The sequence below is a fragment of the Bos grunniens genome, chromosome 17, assembly GCF_055505025.1.
Source record: "Bos grunniens cultivar Pamir isolate PY7600 chromosome 17, Bosgru_T2T1.0, whole genome shotgun sequence".
NCBI lineage: Eukaryota > Metazoa > Chordata > Mammalia > Artiodactyla > Bovidae > Bos > Bos grunniens.
Window position 1 is genome coordinate 62,263,917 of NC_141181.1, and position 18,962 is coordinate 62,282,878.

The 18,962-nt window shown below is 41.5% G+C and overlaps 1 protein-coding gene across 11 annotated transcripts in view; it reads left to right on the forward strand.

Moving 5' to 3' along the window:
- The first annotated feature begins 1,014 nt into the window (after nucleotides 1–1,014).
- The window catches only part of HECTD4 (HECT domain E3 ubiquitin protein ligase 4), a 173,888-nt gene continuing 155,940 nt past the window's right edge, over nucleotides 1,015–18,962 (forward strand). For 8 of the 11 annotated variants that reach the window (XR_015144611.1, XM_086348151.1, XM_086348152.1 and 5 more), the window contains exon 1: nucleotides 1,015–4,627. Coding sequence is in view for 7 of the 11 variants with exons in the window: in XM_086348151.1 (XP_086204277.1) it covers nucleotides 4,451–4,627 (177 nt within the window). In the remaining 4 variants the exon portion in view is untranslated. Of the gene's footprint in view, nucleotides 4,628–10,792; nucleotides 10,928–18,962 lie in introns of all 11 variants that reach the window. The other 3 variants (XM_086348161.1, XM_086348158.1, XM_086348160.1) reach the window with 3 other exon arrangements.

Genomic DNA, 18,962 nt, shown 5'->3' on the forward strand with positions numbered 1-18,962 from the left:
TCATTATGCAGTCTAAAGACTTTCAGCTGTGGATATGTTTTCATTCATTGAAGTGAAGGGCAATACGGACTGTCCCCAACCTAGGACAGTTCGACTTACAGATTTTTCAACTTTACAGTGGTGGAAAATGGATATAGTTGATTTTGCTCAACTATAGACTAATGTAAGCATTCTGAGCACCTTTAAGGTAGTGCAAGCTAAGCTATGAAGTTCAGTGAGGCCTTCTATTTTTTATATTTTCAACTTACAATGGGTTTATCAGGACATAACCCCATCATAGGTCAAGAAAGATCTGTAATTCCTGGGCATCTTGACTCCTTATCTTGAAATATAAACAATATGAGGAGGAGAATTATTTTGAGCCACACTGCTGCTGCTAAGTCACTTCAGTCGTGTCCGACTCTGTGCGACCCCAGAGACGGCAGCCCACCAGGCTCCCCCGTCCCCGGGATTCTCCAAGCAAGAACACTGGAGTGTGTTGCCATTTCCTTCTCCAATGCATGAAAGTGAAAAGTGAAAGTGAAGTCGCTGAGTCATGTCTGACTCTTTGCAACCCCATGGACTGCAGCCTACCAGGCTCCTCCGTCCATGGGATTTTTCAGGCAAGAGTACTGGAGTGGAGTGCCATTGCCTTCTCCATTGAGTCACACAAGGCTATTTAGATTCCAAAACCTGAGCGTTCAAAAATTGTGATGCCAGACACAATTGAAATGACCTTTGACAGAGGAATGGATAAAGAAGATGTGGTACATATATATACAATGGAATATTACTCAGCCATTAAAAAGAATGAAATAATGCCATTTGCAGCAACATGGATAGACCCAGAGGTTGTCATACCGAATGAAGTAAGTCAGACAGAGAAGGTGGAATACTATATGACATCCCTTATATGTGGAATCTAAAAAGAAATGATACAAATGAAATTACTAGCAAAACAGAAAGAGACTCACAGACTTAGAGAATGAACTTATGGTTGCTGGGTTGAAGGGATGGTTGGGGAGTTTGGGATGAACATGTACACATTGCTGTATTTAAAATGGATAACCAACAAGAACCTACTACATAGCACTAGGAACTCTGCTCAATGTTATGTGGCAGCCTGGATGGGAGGGGAGTTTGGTATATGTATGGTTGAGTCCCTTTGCTGTTCACCTGAAACTATCACAACATTCTTAATTGGCTATACACCAATACAAAAGAAAACGTTTTTAAAAAACAAAGCTGGGATTATAGACTCAAACAAACCTAGGTTCGCATCTGAGATTTGGTGTTTGCTGTCTGTGAGATATTGATTAAAGCATCCAACTGAGCCTTGGTTTCCTAGCCGAAAATGGGGGTAATAATATCTCCATTCTGTATACCTCCCAGGATTTGATACTTGCTAGGAGCTTAACACATGCATGTGGGATAAATATCCTGAAAATGAAATTAACAATCGTTGAAAGGCACATGAGATTGTTACAGTGCAGTGCATATGAATTGCTTATTTGGGAGGGAGGCAGAAGAGAATGGAGCCAGTCAGGGATTCAAATCTCAATTCTGCCAAATTCTAGGTGGGTGCAAGTCACTTAATTCTGAGCTTCAGTTCCTTGTAAAATGTAAGAATACTCAGAAGGATAGTATGATAGAAATATGAGTGGAGGTACCTCCATTCCTAGATGTTCAATAGATTTTGTTTTTTGCTTTTATCAAAAGTAATGCAAGCTTGAGAAAGAAAATTTGGAAAACATTGCAAAGCACAAACCACTCATCTCCCAGTCAATGCACTGCTGTAAATGTAGTGCATCTCCTGTAAATGCATTGCTGAAATTTACCAAAATATTGTCAGACATGATACTTTCCCTGTCTTTACATCTACAGTCATGCATGCATGTAATTTTAAAAATGCAGTCTTACAGCAAGCACAATTAAATTTCAAAATTTCTTTACTACTTTAGCCTGATTTTTTCCATTTACCAATACATCATCAACATTCACTTGTATTAATATTCTTCATAAGCATTATTCTGAATGGCATCATAATATTCCATGTTTCAGATATACCATTATAATAGTTAACCAGTCCCACACTGTTGGGTATTTAATCTGACTATAATTTTTCCTCTTATAAACAATACTGAGCTGCACATCCCTGTGTGTTCAACCTGGACTGTGAGTCTGATAATTTCCTTCAGACAACTTCCTCAAAGTTGAATTGCTGGATCAAAAAGTTTGCTCTTTAATGCTCTCATTCGTTCGTTCTTTATGAAAACTTTTATTTTTTAGAGCAGTTTTCGGTTCACAAAAAAAACTGAGGATGCAGAAATATCAGACATACTCCCTGCTCCAATGCATGCATAATCTCTCCCATTTTCACATGCCCCACCATGTGATACGTTTGTCACAACTGATGAACCGAACTGACACATCATAATGCCTAAAGTCCATATTTGACATTGTGGCTCCCTCTTGGTGTAGTATATTCTATGATTTTGAAAAAATGTATAATTTCATGTATACATCATTATTGTATTATACAGAGTACTATTCACTGCCCTGAAAATTTCTGTGCTCTGCCTTTCTGCATCCCCTCCTTTCTGCATCCACTAGCTACCAGTGATCTTTTTATCATCTCCATAGTTTAGTCTTTTCCAAAATATGATATAGTTGGAATAATACAGTGTATTGTCTTCTCATGGTTTGATAGTCATTTCTTCTTTGTGCTGAATAATATTCCATTGTCCAGATGTACCACAGTTTATCTATCCATTCACTTCCTGAAGGGCATCTTGGTTTGGCAATTATGAATAAATCTGCTATAAACTTCCCTATGCAGATTTTTTAAATTTTAAATTTATTTTAATTGGAGGATAATTGCTTTACAATATTATATTGGTTTCTGCCATACACCAACATGAATCAGCGATAGGTATACATATTTAGCCTCCCTCTTGACTCTCCCTTCTACATCCCACCCTTCTAGACTGTCACAGAGCAGCTGATTTGGGCTCCCTGCCTCATACAGCAAGTTTCCACTGGCTATCTAATTTTACATATGGTAATGCATACGTTTCAGTGCTACTGTCTCAGTTTGTCCCATCCCCTCCTCCCGCCACTGTGTCCACAGGTTGTTCTCTATGTCTGTGTCTCCACTGCTGCCCTTCAAATAGGTTCATCAGTACCATTTTTCTAGATTTCACATATATGGTTAACACACAGTCCTTGTTTTTCTGACTTACTTCACTGTGTGTAATAGGCTCTAGGTTCATCCACCTCATTATAACTGACTCAAATGCATTCCTTTTTATGGGCTGAGTAATATTCCATTGCATATATGTACCACAACTTCTTTATCCATTCATGTATGGATGGACATCTAGACCTGTGCAAGTATTTTGGTGGACATATGCATTCAAGTCCTTTGATACCAAAGACTGCTTTTTTTTTTTTGAAGTATAAAAGCAATACAAAGATCATCTTACTTCAGCCATTCCAGGCTAGTTCTGCTCTGTGTGGCAATTCATATTAACAGTTTAGTACATAGTCTCCCACACATTTTTCTCTAAACACATAGTTCTTTCCTTTCTTCTTTTAATAAAAGCGGGATGGCTGGCATATTTTTAAGGTGTATGTCAATCAGTGTTGAATAGTGATGGAATATAAGAATAATTTTAACTCCCTCTTGGAGCATTTATTAAGGGCCAGACAGCAGACATTGTGACCGGTGCTTTATTTTCACCAGGTTTTGAGTGCTTATTGGGTACAAGAACTTGTAGTGAATATGTAGCACCTACTGTGCGTTTCGACCACGTGCTTATGAACAAACTGCAGCACCTACTGTGAGCCATATTTTTGCATATATCTTATTTAAACGTGCAAGCAGCCCGTGAACTTCCACGTGTCTGCCCAGGTGCCCACGGTGGGACTCGGGCCAGAGAGAGAGGGGTACACACATGAGCAGAGGGGAGGAGAGTAGAGGAAGGCTGCCCTCTTCTCCTGGAGTAATGCAGACGTAGGGCGCCCTGGAAGTGTAAAGGACGTGGGAGGTCACTCTGAGGGCAAGATGCAGAAAAAGGCTAGGCGGAGCTCCAGCCAACCTGGCTGTCGCCGGGCCTTCGGTAGGTGGGCGGGGCCAGACGAGTGGGCGGAGCCGGTATTGTCCGCTCCGCGGGGCATTCTGGGAGCCCCGCCCCCAACATGGCGCCTCACTGACAGTTGGCTGCCGAGCGGCAGAGGCGGATCCTGTTCCTCAGGGCGGCGGCGGCGGCGGGGCCGGGGTCTCCGGGGCCAGGGGTGGGAGGATGGCAGCTTGGACCTCCTAGGGCGGAGCTGCACGGTCTAGGCGGCGAGCGGGCCGCTGCAGGCGGGCGCGGCGGCTGCTGCCATGGACTGGTGAACTCGGCGGCTCTTGCTCGCATCTCGCAGAGCCGAGCGGCTGCTCCTCACAGCCAACCCCTCAGCCGGGGCCATGGGCTCGTCGGCGGCCGCGGCGGCTGCGGCGGCTGCGGCCGCGGACTCCGCGCAGTGGCTCTCGGTGAAGGAGGAGACCATCTTCCTGCACGACGGGCTGATCCGGGTCACCGACCTGGCCGAGCTGCCCAGCGAGATCCTCGGGGCCCCGGAGGCCGCCGACACCGACTTAGAGGTGAGCGAGGCTGCCCCCTGGCCTCCACCATCAGATTAGCCCACCCGGCCCGCACCCCTGGGGTCGGGCCTTCTTTCCGCTTCACCCCGGACCCCGAGGGCCTCAGAAGGCTGCCCTGGCAGGTGTGTGTGTGGGTGGGCGCTGGGCAGGCAGGTGCGGGCCGCGCCGCTGGTCTGCAGACCACCCGGGGCCTCAGGCCCGCCGGGGATTTCATTTGTGGTTTCTTTTTGAACATTCCGACTCCTAGCATTTTATTAGACCATCACCCGGCCCGGCATTCACGCCCCAGAGGAGCAGCCGCCGCCTCCCGGGCCCTATCTCCCCTCCCCCACTGGCCCCTCGGTCGCACTTCCAGGGCACACCCAGGCTGCTTAGCTGCGGGGTCTTTTTGATTTTAACGCTTTACATCTCTCCCCATGTTGTTATACCCCAGTGCTGTGTGTGTGTGTGTGTATGTGTGTGTGCGTGTGTGTGGTGTTTATTTTTCTCGGGAGAAGGTAGTGGCAGCTGCCAGTCGGTGATGGGCATTCCAGCAACTACTGTGTGTCGTGCGGGTATTGGCACGGGGCCTTTGTCAGGGAAGCAAGCTGGCTGTGTGGACAGCGAAGGGGGATGCTGCGGCGGTCCTCAATGCTCTCTCCGCAAGGGTCATGAACGTTTTAGGCCGCAAGGCCTTTCTATGATCTCGGGGGTCGAGGAGAAGCCCAGGCTTAGAAGCCGTGGCAGGTGCAAAAGCAAATCTCAGCAGTTGTGCCGCTGGGTTTGGGGGCAGAAGGAAACCAAATATGCTGGATGGATGGGAACTTTGCACCGACTTCACTTGGTTCCCGTGTTTGCCCCGGGGTGGGAGCTGCGTTAGGATCGGTTGATCCAGGCACTGCCCCCCCACCCCACCTCCACTTTGCGGGATGACATTTTGACGTGTAGGAAGCATCCAGTGGCACGAAATTCTTATTGTCGCAAGGAGGACTCTCAGGGGTAGGGCGCAGAGAGGCTGGCCTGTCTGTTGGCTATAAACGGAATGCGAGGAATCTTTTTGTGTTTTGCGGTTTTGCAGGCACTTTGGCTTTCAACGCAACGAACATTTATAGAAACGGATTAAACCCCATTACTGTGTGTTTCTGGAAAGGGCAGTGACGGGATCCCGTTGGCGGAGACATTTGCATGTGTCTGAGATGGGAATACCGTCCTCTGTATTTTTGTGTCTGGATTCGAGGTTGAGGTTGCAGCATTTCCACTGTGAACTCCTAATGACTTATTTTACAGTCTAGCTACCAAAAAAAGGCATGTGCATATTGATAGGGAATTCCTAACATGGAATTAGAGGTTTATCATGTCTCATTTGGGCCTTTTCTATAAAAAGCAAGGTGTGTCTGAGTGTCTTATCTGCTTGAAAGCTCAAGGGGCATTATGCTATGATGGTGGAATCTTTGGATTTAATTGGCTCTCTTGTAGGTGAAATGTGGAAAGCTCTTTGTTCCTCAAGACTAAGTTCACAGATCCAAAATTTTTATATGTATGTAGTTTATTTATTTTTAGGATTAAAAAGTGTAGGCTCCATTAAAAATACGTGAAGTTGGCTTTCCTAAGATGTTTACTGTATAAATGTACTGAATATTTGCCAGGTATTTCCACAGAAGAATGATTTTAAAAGAAAGAACCTCTCTGGCCTGGAAGTTTTTTTAAAACTCTTAAACATTTTTTTGTTGTCTGACCTCTCAGAAACCAATATGTGTATGGATGATAAACACTTCTGACTATAGTCAGAACTTTTTTCATTTCTTTCCGTGTGTGATACAGGCAACATAGTATCAGGAGAAGCAGCTAAGAATGTTTTGTTAGATTTGTGTTTTGTGTGGGTGTATTCACATTTATTTATTTAATAACAATAATGTTGATTAAGTATGTCATATGTGTCAAGCATTTATTAAATTCTCAAAGGGATCTTGGCTTTTTTAAAAAAGGATCCTGGTAGCTAAATATTGTTACCTGTTTTAACAGTTGTAAATATTGTATCCGTGTACAGATGAGGCAAGTAAACTGCAGAGCAGGTATACAGTTTGCTCAGGACCACATAACTGGAAAAGAGAGCCTGACATTAACTCAGCTCTATTTGGTCTCAAACATACCTGCTAATCATGTATGTATGATGCTCATGTTTGTAATTATTTTAAATTCAATAACTGGTTAAAGATAGGGTAATAAACAGATATCTTTATTTCCTTTCTAGTGACTTATTCTTTTTATTTTTGAGGAAGATTAGAGGTTCATTAACTTTTTAAAAACTAACTTTTGGAAACTTCCCTGGCAGTCAGTGGCCAGAGCTCTGCGCTCCTAATGTAGGGAACCCAGGTTCAGTCCTTGGTCAGAGAACTAGCTCCCACATGCCTCAACTAAGACATGGAGCAGCTAGGTAAATAAAAAACAAAACAAAACACCTAACTTTTGAAATGCTGCCACCCCTATGTAATATATTCTTCCAGGCCACACCTTCTAGTGGACACCTGGGTAAAAATGATCGATTTTTACAGGATTTTATAGTTATATACAATCTTTCAATTTGGGATTAGAAAGATGAGACTCAAACTGAGTTAAGTGATTTATGATTGGCAACTTTCATAAGACTGCACTAGCTGTAACAGTCTCAGAATTTTAGGAGGAACCTTAGAGATATTTGTTTCTCTCATTTTATTATTAAAAAAATTTTTTTAAACCAATCTCATTTTTAAAATTTATTTTTGATTGAAGGATAATTGCTTTACAGAATTTTGTTGTTTTCTGTCAAACACCAATCTCATTTTTTAAAAATGTTATTTATTTTGGACATACTGTATGGCTTGTGGGATCCTAGTTCTCTGACCAGGGATTGAACCGAGGCCCCTCAGCAGTGAGAGCACAGAGCCCTAACCATCACACGGGCAGAGAATTTCCTTCCCCTCATTTTAGAGAGAAGTTATCTGAGATAAGGAAAGGTTTTGGCTTGGAGCAAGCTAGTCCCTGATGCCGGGAAAGATTGAGGGCAGAAGGAGAAGAGGGCGTCAGAGGATGAGATGGCTGGATAGCATCACAGATGTAATGGACATGCACTTGGGCAAACTTTGGGAGATGGTGAGGGACAGGGAGGTCTGGCGTGCTGCAGTCCAGGGGGTCGCAAAGATTCGGATGCTACTGGGCGACTGAACAACAACAACAACATAGCTAGTTATGGCAGGGCAAATGACTAGACCCTGGCTTTCCTGTCTTTAAATTCCAGTGTTCTTTTCATCTGTAAGTGTAGCTTAAAGTTAAATGTCAATCTGAAAAAAGAACCCATCCTGAAAAGTAGATCAGCATTAACTTAGCATTTTAATTTAAGCAGTAGCAGGGCATTTGAATTAAAAAAAATTTTCTTCCCTGTGAATTCTAAACAGAAGGGTTTTTGTTGTTGTTGGTTTGTTTATTTTTCAGTAAATAGTGTTTAATCAACAAATTCATTCAAGTGTTTATGGAATTCAGAGGTGAGCCGAGCCTACTGTTGTGAGGTGAGCATAGCAAGGGGTAGATAAAATCCTTGTTCTTAAAAAAGCTTTTATTTTAGTGGGGGATATAGACAGTAACCAGAGAAGGCAATGGCACCCCACTCCAGTACTCTTGCCTGGAAAATCCCATGGACGGAGGAGCCTGGTAGGCTGCAGTCCGTGGGGTCACTAAGAGTCAGGCACACTTTTCACTTTCATGCATTGGAGAAGGAAATGGCAACCCACTCCAGTATTCTTGCCTGGAGAATCCCGGGGACAGAGGAGCCTGGTAGGAGGCCGTCTATGGGGTCGCACAGAGTCGGACACAACTGAAGCGACTTAGCAGTAGCAGCAGCATAGACAGTAACAAATATTGTTTAACGTAGGACTTGTATACATTATGTCAAATGATAAGTGCTATGGAGAAAAGTGTAGCTGGGTAAGAGGGATGGAGGGTAATGGGGATGGGGGAGGGCCCTATTTTACATGCAGTGGGCAAGAGAGGAAAGCCTGGGATGGCATTTGAGACCTGAAAGAAGTGAGAGTGTCAGTTTAATGCAGCTGTTCAGTCGTGTCCGACTCTTTGCAGCCCCATGGGCTGCAGCACGGCATGCTTCCCTGTCCATCACCAACTCCCGGAGCTTGCTCAAACTCATGTCCATCGAGTCGGTGATTCCATCCAATCATCTCATCCTCTGTCATCCCCTTCTCCTCCTGCCTTCTATCTTTCCCAGCATCAGGGTCTTTTCTAAGAAGTCAGTTCTTCACATCAGGTGGCCAAAGTTTTGGAGCTTCAGCTTCAGCATCAGTCCTTCCAGTGAATATTCAGGGTTGATTTCCTTTAGGATTGACTGGTTTGATTTTGCTGTCCAAGGGACTCTCAAGAGTCTTCCCCAACACCACAGTTCAAAAGTATCAATTCTTTGGAGCTTAGCTTTCTTTATGGTCCAACTCTCAACATCCATTCATGACTACTGGAAAAACCATAGCTTTGACCAGACAGACCTTTGTCAACAAAGTAATGTCTCTGCTTTTTAATATACTCTCTAGGTTGGTCATAGATTTTCTTCCAAGGAGCAAGCGTCTTTTAATTTCATGGCTGCAGTCACCATCTGCAGTGATTTTGGTGCCCCAGATAATAAAGTCTGTCACAGTTTCCATTGTTTCCCCACTATTTGCCATGAAGTGATGGCACCAGATGCCATTATCTTCATTTTGTAAATGTTGAGTTTTAAGCCAGCTTTTTCACTGTCCTCTTTCATGTTCATCAAGAGGCTCTTTAGTTCCTCTTCGCTTTCTGCCATAAGGGTGGTATCATCTGCATATCTGAGGTTATTGATATTTCTCCCAGGAGTCTTGATTCCAGCTTATGCTTCATCCAGCCCAGCATTTCACATGATGTACTTTGTATATAAGTTAAATAAACAGGGTGACAATATACAGTCTTGATGTACTCCTTTCCCAGTTTGAAACCAGTCTGTTCCATGTCCGGTTCTAACTGTTGCTTCTTGACCTGCATACAAATTTCTGAGGAGGACAGTAAGGTGGTCTGGTATTCCCATCTTTTGAAGAATTTTCCACAGTTTGTTGTGATCCACATAGTCAAAGGCTTTGGTGTAGTGAGAGTGTACCGTATAGCTAGTAGAGGAAGCACATCCCAGACAGAGAACAGCAAGAGCCAGCTCACTGAGAGGGAAGCAGCCTTAGCATCCATAGTGTGGATCTCTGAGCCCAGGAAGCAACGGGGGAGAGGAGAATGAATGATTGGATGGAGGTGGGGGCTGCAGATCAAGGAGGGCCTGGTAGATAGGAACTTTGAATCTACTCTGAGTGAATTAAAGATGCAGAGTGAAGCTCTTTCTTGGCCTTTGAAATAGCTGTTGTTTAGTCACTAAGTCCTGTCCAACTCTTTTGGGACCCCAAGAACTGTAGCCCGCCAGGCTTGTCTGTCAATGGGATTTCCCAGGGAAGAATACTGGCCTGGGGTGCCATTCCCTCCTCCAGGGGATCTTCCCAACCCAGGGATCAAACCCATGTCCTCACTGACAGGTGATTTCTTTACTACGGAGCCACCAGGGAAGCCCCTTAAAATAGCCATCTGTATTTCATTTTATATTGTTGGCAAAAAGTGAAAGCATGCAGGAAGTTATTTGTTAAGTGTTGAAATAAATATAAATGTAAGAGAAATAAAAAAAAAAGCAATAGCTCAAAAATACAACTCAAATATTATTGAACTCAAAATATTTTGCATTACATTTCATAGTACATTAGTCCTTCTAAACAAAAGGGAATTTACAAGGAAAAAGCATCAGTTCTGATTCATTTCGACCCTATGGACTATAGCCTACCAGGCTCCTCCATTCATGGAATTCTCCAGGCAAGGGTACTGGAGGGCGTTGCCATTTCCTTCTCCAGAGGATCTTCTCAACCCAGGGATCGAACCCAGGTCTCAGTTTCTTTGTGGGAGTTCCAAAAGATTTCAGCCTCCTGTCACATTTTACTTTACAAACTCCAAGTGGGGACAAGCAGCATACGTATGGGTGTTGGTAGAGATACTAACTGACTTGCTTAAGGTAGCCAAGATATTTTTTACTCTGTAGTTTAGATTAATTTTGAACCCAAGCATTTTGCTTAGTGTTTCTCATTTTTCATTGTGTTTGTTTATTAGGACCCCTTTCTTCATCACCTCCCCGCTCCCAACCCCCAACAACATGTAAAGACTTCAACATGTATGTCCAGGGCAGCTTTATTTGTGATTGCCAAAAACTGGAAATAATAAAAACATCCATCAACAAGTGAATGGGTAAGCAGATGTGGTACACCCGTATAATGGAATACTACTCAGCAATAAAAATGAACGAGCTGTTGATACTGACAGCATGGATTCATGCCGAGTGGAAGAACCCAGTCTTACAAGAGTGCACACTGTAAGATGTATATGACATTCTAGGGAATGTGAACTAATCTGCAGTTACAGAAAGCAAATCAGTGGTTGCCTGGGGATGGAGACAGGCAGGAAGGTTTGGGAGAAGGGATTACAAAGGTCCATGAGGAAATTTTTGGGCTGATAGTAATGTTCCCTATTTTGATTGTGATGATTTCATATTGTAAGTGTACATATGTCAAAACTCTTCAAATTGTACACTTTAAATTTGTGTAGTTTATTGTATGCCAGTTATACTTCAATAAAACAAAACCCATGGAAGCCCAGAATACTTTATTGATAATATTTAGGAAGTGAAAACGGAGAAGGCAATGGCACCCCACTCCCGTACTCTTGCCTGGAAGGCTGCAGTCCATAGGGTCGCTAAGAGTCAGCCACTGACTGAGCGACTTTACTTTCCCTTTTCACTTTCATGCATTGGAGAAGGAAGTGGCACCCCACTCCAGTGTTCTTGCCTGGAGAATCCCAGGGACGGGGGAGGCTGGTGGGCTGCCGTCTATGGAGTCGCACAGAGTCGGACATGACTGAAGCGACGCAGCAGCAGCAGCAGGAAGTGAAAAAGACTAAATATCTCTTTGATTTGGTATTGTCTTGTCATATAAGGGAAGGAACATTTTGGGCTTGGAGGTGGTCAGCTGAAATAGACAAGGCTTTGAATACTTATATTACGCTCAAATAAAATCTTTGAGATGATATTTAAATTCATAAATGTTGATCTATTCTCCTAGGAGGATACTACCACCTGTTTATCCTTTGGTCAGAAATCTTTGGAAAGTGTTTATGTACTTTCAGAGAAATTCAAATTCTAGATTTGGGAGAGTTAATGAGTAAATGAATAAACTACCTTTGTTCAGCAAGAGAATTAATTATCAGGTATTTAATGAGCACTGGAATAAGAGTCACTGAATTTTGGTACAGTTCTTTCAGTTCAGCAAATGGCTCAGTAGTTCTCAGGTGAAAGAATATAAAAAGGAATGTTTACACGTGTATAACTGAGTCACTTTGCGGTGCAGCAGAAATTAGCACAACATTGTAAATCAGCTATACTTGAATAAAAAATAACATTCTCAGGCCTGGCTGGCTAGCTACGAAGTTAGGATGAAGTATCTGAAGACCTTGGGAGGTAGTATTGCCTAGAGGTTACAATCAGATTCAGAGAGTCAGACTGGGATTGAAATTCTAGCTCTGCACTCTTACTAGCTACGTGACCTTGGGCAAGTTCAATTACCTTTGCTCATCCCTGATTTCTTCCACTGCAACATCTCTGTCATCATTGTCACCACCTCTGCCACCAGGAGGACGACAATGTCAGCATATTGCAGGCCAGGCTCTGTGCTAAGCACTTCCTACCCACTATCTCATTTAATCCTCACTGAAACTTTATGAGGTTGGTATTATTGTTATTTATTTTACAAATAAGGAAGCCATGGCACAGAAATGAAGTCACTTGAGGAAGGTCATACAGTTACTAGTAATGCTGAGGCTGAAATAGATCTGGCTGATTCCAGCCCAGGGTCGAGGCTTGAAAACCACTGTTAGACTGCCTAGTCATCTGTACTAGGGAGATAATCATAGGGTTAATGTAAGAATTAAATAAGAATGGATGTGATTATGTACTTACAGTGTATACATTCTCTTTGGAAGGTGCTATGTTGCTGAAGTTATTTCATGTATATTGAGTTAACTGCCTGTTGTATATGAAAGCAAAAGTATCCCATCAACATTTTTTTTTTCTAGTAGTGAATAATGGGTATTGTGCTTTTTTGGTGTGTTTATGATCCCTTTGGAATATTCTTCCTTCCCAGTTTGTTTGGAATCTGGCTGGCAGGTGAGATAATAGTCTTCATTCAGTTTTCCTCGAATTGTATGCCTAGGCTTTTGCTAAGTAAATCAGTTCTGATTATTATCTGTCTTCTTGACTTCCATATTGGCTATCACAATACACCACCAGGGCTACTGGGTGAATTGTCACGCACCTGTTCTTTCCTAAGTCTGGTAAGGTGCCTGTGGTGATCACTATAAAGGGACTGTCAGTTCCTGCATATACCCCATGCTGTCTTTCCCCTTTGCCCCTCTTTCTGGATTGTTTTTTCAATGGTGGTGGTGGGGTGAACACAAGGAGTGTAGTCTGCTTTGCAAGATGTTTAGTCAGTGGTTGTAGACAAATGTAAATAACAGCAGGTGATCAACTATGAGACAAATGCATAATTACTTAGAAAGGAGAGAAACCTGCAGAAATCGTGTAACTATTACTTTGATCCTGCATTTTTAGCATTTTTATGTGTTCATTATATTTTTAAAAACCAGCACATGAATACATTCTTATAAAAAATGCAGGGGAAACTGAAGTTCCTTTTGACTACCATCACTAATCCTATCTTCATCTACTCCCCAGCTCAGTTAAGACAATGATAATTTTTTTACATACTTTTCAAGACCATTGTTGAATGTGTATGTTTGTGTGTGTGTGTGTATACATGACACTTTTTTATTATTTTTCTTTTTTGCATGAAAGATTTGATGCTAGACATATCTTTGTATAACTCACTTCTTAAAAAAAAAAAACAACTCAATGGTTTGGTTTTCTATGTCTCCATATGTATATAGATCTACCACATTTTTTAAGTGCTGCACAAGACTCCAGAAATACCATAGTTTATTTAGCAGTTCCCCTGTTGACGGATGTGTTAGTTTCCTGTTGCTATGCTAACACGTTATTACAGACTTAGTGGCTTAAAACAACATGAACTTACCTATTACATTTCTGGAGATCAGAAGTCCTAAATGAGTCACCTTGAGTTAAAGTCAGGTGCTGACAGATCTGCTTCTTTTTCGAGATTCTAGGGGAGGATGCATTCCCGGGCCTTTTTCACTGTTTCTAGTGGGTGCCTGTATTCCTTGGCTTGTGGCTTCTTCCTCAAAACTTGAAAGTACATCACCCTCGTCTCTGATCGGTCATCCTACCTTCTCCTCTGACTGACTCCTTCCCTTTTACAAGGTCCCTTGTGATTACATTTAGAGCCCACCCAGATAATCCAGAGTAATTTCCCCATCTTGGGGTCCTTAATTTAATCCCATCTGCAAAATCCCTTTTGCCCTCTAAGGTCACATTCACCGGTTTGAGGGATTAGGGTACAGACATCTTGAGGGCGGTTCATTATTTGGCTTCCCACAATGAGTATTTTTTGTTTGTTTAAATTCAGTTTTTCTCTCTTTAAAACAGTCCTTCAGGGACTTCCCTGGTGGTCCAGTGGCTAAAACTCCACACTCCCAATTTAGGGGATCTGGGTTTGGTCCCTGGTCAGGGAACTAAATCCCATATGCTGATCCTAAGTGCCACGACTGAGACCTGGTGCAGCCAGATAAATATTTAAACAAACATACGGAAATGATCCTTCAGTGGATATCCTTGTATGCCTGTTTGTGCACATGTGGGAGTATTTCTCTAGAGCAATTTCTGAGAAGTAGAATTGCTGAGTCACAGGTGACCATTTTAAATTAGAATAGATACTGCCAAGTTGCTCTCCAGAGTGGCTATCCCAGTTCATGCACCCAAAGAACAGGGCTTCTGATAGGCCTCTTTTCCTCACGCCCTCGTAGAACATATGGATTTGCTTAAATTTATCATTTGCTTAAGCCAGTGGCTTTTGCTCCCAAAGATGAGTCCAATAGATGTAACTGGGTACCTGCACATGCGTGCCAAATCCTAGTCAGCTGAAAGAAGCCAGAATTTTCTGTGAGGTTGCCTAGCTGTTATCACTTCACTTCAGAGAACTTCTCTGGTGGCTCGATTGCCTTCACCTCCTGGCATGTACTCATGTTAGTCAGTAATCCAGTGAATACAGACTATGTCCATATATAGGCAGGCGAGAGCAACAGCTGTGTATTCTGATGGTCTGGGGATGCTGCCAGAGGCCAGCAGAGCCAGGGAGCTGCCCACCCTGGGAGGAGATGCAGTGGCCCCCAGTGAGTGTAGAGTGCGGAGTAGCTGTTAGGCAGACTGTCTGGACTCAGATTGTCTTAAATTTTTCTCTTGTACATGCCAATATAAGGAGTAATTCTATGTTTTTTACCCTGTATGGAAAATAATTGATAGTAAGTTCATTATATTTTTATGCTATCAAAACTTTTTTGATTATAAATAAGTAATACATGGATGTCATAGAAATTGGAGGGAGTTCTAAAGGTATAAGAGAGAAAAGAAATATCCTTTGATTGCGCTATCCAGAAATAGCCATATTAACTCACTTTTTAGTAGTTTCTTCTTAAATTCACATTTATATATATTATTGTAAATCCAAAAGATTTTTAATGTTTGGAGTGTAATTTTCTTTCTTTTTTTTTTTTTTGAGAGTTATCGACAAAATTTGGTAAATTGCTAATTTGTGGTAACTTAAAAGTATGTTTCAATCAACTATACTTCAGTAAAAAATAAAATTAAAAAAGGAAAAGCACCAACAACAACGAAGTGTGTTTCTGCAACCCATTGTTATTAGCAGTTATAATTGAAGGAGATTTTTATTTAATATAGTGCTATATGATTCCTCTCCCAGTAATGTTGAATATTTGTGTGGAGCTTTGAGTTTATGAAGTGCTATTAAAGCACAATTGTAGAATAATTAATTAATGTTCCATGATGGGACACTTTAAAGTGGACACACTTGAATCCCTGGTGTTTCTACTGAAACCTGCAGTTGACTGAATTATTAGGTCAGAGCACAGTGTGTAGCAATTTTAGATTAACAATAAAGAGATATGGTATTTGCAGACTATTTTATGCAAATTGTAGGTTTAGCAACCCTAATAACTACAGATTCATGGTTCAAGTAGTGGTTTTATACCAACAAAATATCAATATGAACTTTCAACTTGTATTTGTAATGGACCTTTTCTGGGTTTTCTTTATTTTCTTTGAGCTCTGTAGTTTGCATGACTGATTTCAAATGAACAAGGTCTAATATAAAAGGTATAGCTATTTATAGGACAGATTAGAAAATCTGGACCTCCTATCTTTAGATATATTTGCTTTTCTTACTTGTGAGATAAAATCATTAAGAATGTTAAAGGAGAATCTGTGTCAGCATATTTTTATCAAAACAGTGGCCTCTAATAGAATAAATACCTTCTTTAGTTCTTGATATGAATTCTTTCCTGATTATCCAGTTGTGGTGTGGCTGAAAGACAACTACTGGTTTATTTAATCTGAAAAGGAGCAAAATATGTGATAGAAAGGTAAATATACATTTGGGGAACTTTGAAGGAAGTTTTTTTTTTTTTTGATGAGCTTGTAATAAAAGTTTGCTTTCCCTTAGGGGAAAGGGATTCTGAACATGAATAGAATTCAATGGGGGAGGGGGGGAGTCCCATGAACTTGTATGGGGAAAATTATATCTTTATTTACTACTACCTTTAGCTAGAACTCAGCATTTCCTTCATTTTTAAATTTAATTTTTAATTGGAGGATGATTGCTGTACAATGTTGTGTTGGTTTTTGCCGTACAACAACGTGAACCAGTCATAACTATAACTATATATATACATATGTATATGTGTGTGTGTGTGTGTATATATATATATCTCCCCTTCCTCTGAAGCCTCTCTCCCACCCACTTCCCCAGCATTTCCTTCGGTTATGAGTGGAGTCAACAAACCCTAGTATTGGCAGTACCTGTGACCTTGTAACCAGTTGTTGTTTAGTCACTCAGTCGTGTCCGACTCTGTGACCCCGCCAGGCTCCTCTGTCCATGGAATTCTCCAGGCAAGAATACTGGAGTGGGTTGCCATTTTCTTCTCCAGGGGATCTTCCCAATCCAGGGATTGAACCTGAGTCTCCTGCATTGGCAGGCAGATTCTTTACCACTGAGCTGCCAAGGAAGTCCATAGAAATCATGAATATTTTCAAATCATATTGCTATTGTGGTTGCTGAACATATCTTGAAGTATTAAACAATACTTGTGGTGGTGCTTGCCTCACCACCACTTGGAAATTATGGCAACTGTTAGATCTTGTTATTCCAATGTATGAATTAATAATGAAGTTTCTGATGTCACAGATACTTTCTTAAAGTATTTTGGTAACTGTATTTTAGTATACTGTAATTGGTTTTTATAATTCCATGTGTTTTGTTTTATGCATTTAAAAATGTTACCTGAGAAGGGTTGTCGGCATCACCAAACATGTGAGGGTTAAAAGCCCTTCAGAGATAGACTCTCTTTCTGCCAGCATCTCTCCCTTTTTGGTCACGGTTTACTGAAGACCAGCATAGTTTGCAATTGTTTGAAATAAAAGTGACCACATGTTGGAAAATTCTTAATGTTTTCTGTGGTTGCAAATGTTATTTTCCTAGTTTTTTCCATTACCTACTAACTGTAAGCTTTTAGCTAATAATAATTTTCCTGGGTGATCTGATTTTTGCCCATTTGCTAAACATGGTACCATTAAAAAGGAAACTTTTTTAAAAAAGAAAATTGAATACTTGCTAAAAAATGACAAGCAGTTCTTTTGAAATAGAACAATTTTTTGTTAACCAAATATTTTGGGGTTTTCCCCCTTATCTGGGGAGAATGTTGGTCAACAGAAACTATGGAAATAAAAATTAATCAACGTACTTTATATTGGTATCTTATACTGCTAATAATGAACCATTTTAAACAAATGGCCTCAACCAGTAACTGTTGGTATCCCAGGAGAACATTATTTTTTTAAGCTCGAAAATAATTTGTTTTCATCTCTGTAGAGTACAGTTATGTGATTGTGGTTTCTTTTATGGTTCAAAGTGTTATTTTATGCTTGTATTGTCAAAGTTTAGCAGTTTTATTTAAATAGCCTCCAGAACTATACTGTCCAGTGGGTACATGTGGCTACTGCCCACATGTGGTTATTGAGCACTGCAAATGTGGCTAGTCAGAGTGAAATGTGCTGAAGGTGTAAAAAACATATCAGATTTTGAGGATTCATCCAAAAAAGTTGTAAAATATCTCCCTTTGCTGTTGTTTAGTTGCTAAGTCATGTCTGTCTCTTTGCAACCCCAGCAACTGTAGCCCACCAGGGTCTGTCTGATTTCCCAGGCAAGAACACTGGAGTGGGTTGCCATTTCCTTCTCCAGGGGATCTTCCCGACCCAGGGATCGTACCTGTGTCTCTTGGATTGGCAGGTGGATTCTTTACAGCTAAGCCACCAGGGAAGCCCAAAATATCTCCCTGCTGCTCCTGCTAAGTCACGTCAGTCATTTCTGACTCTGCGACCCCATAGATGGCAGCCCACCAGGCTCCCATCCCTGGGATTCTCCAGGGAAGAATACTGGAGTGGGTTGCCATTTCCTTCTCCATTGCATGAAAGTGAAAAGTGAAAGTGAAGTCGCTCAGTCGTGTCCTACTCTTTGTGACCCTATGGACTGTAGCCAACCAGGCTCCTCCATCCATGGGATTTCCCAGGCAAGAGTACTGGAGTAGGTTGCCATTGCCTTCTCCGAAATATCTCCCTAATAACATCTAAATGGATTAAATGTAGAAATGATAGTATTTTGGATTAAATAAAATGTATTATTTAAATTAAAATATACTAAAATTCATTTTATTAATTTCTTTTTATCTTAAGTGTGGCTGCTGGAAAAATATTAAATTCCATATGTGTTCCACCTATTGGACAGTGATTCTATATACATAGGTCAGCCAACTATGGCCCCCATGGCCATATCCAGCTGTCATTATAAATAAAGTTTAATTGGAACATACCCAGTCCATCCTCTACGTAGTATCTGCCTTCATGCTACAAGGAAGTTGAGTGTTTGTGACAGAGACCTTATGGCCAGCAAGCCTTCCAAGGGTTTCCATACATACTATTTTCATTTCATCCTTTCAGTGGCTTCATGAGACAGTAGAGGAGATATTGATT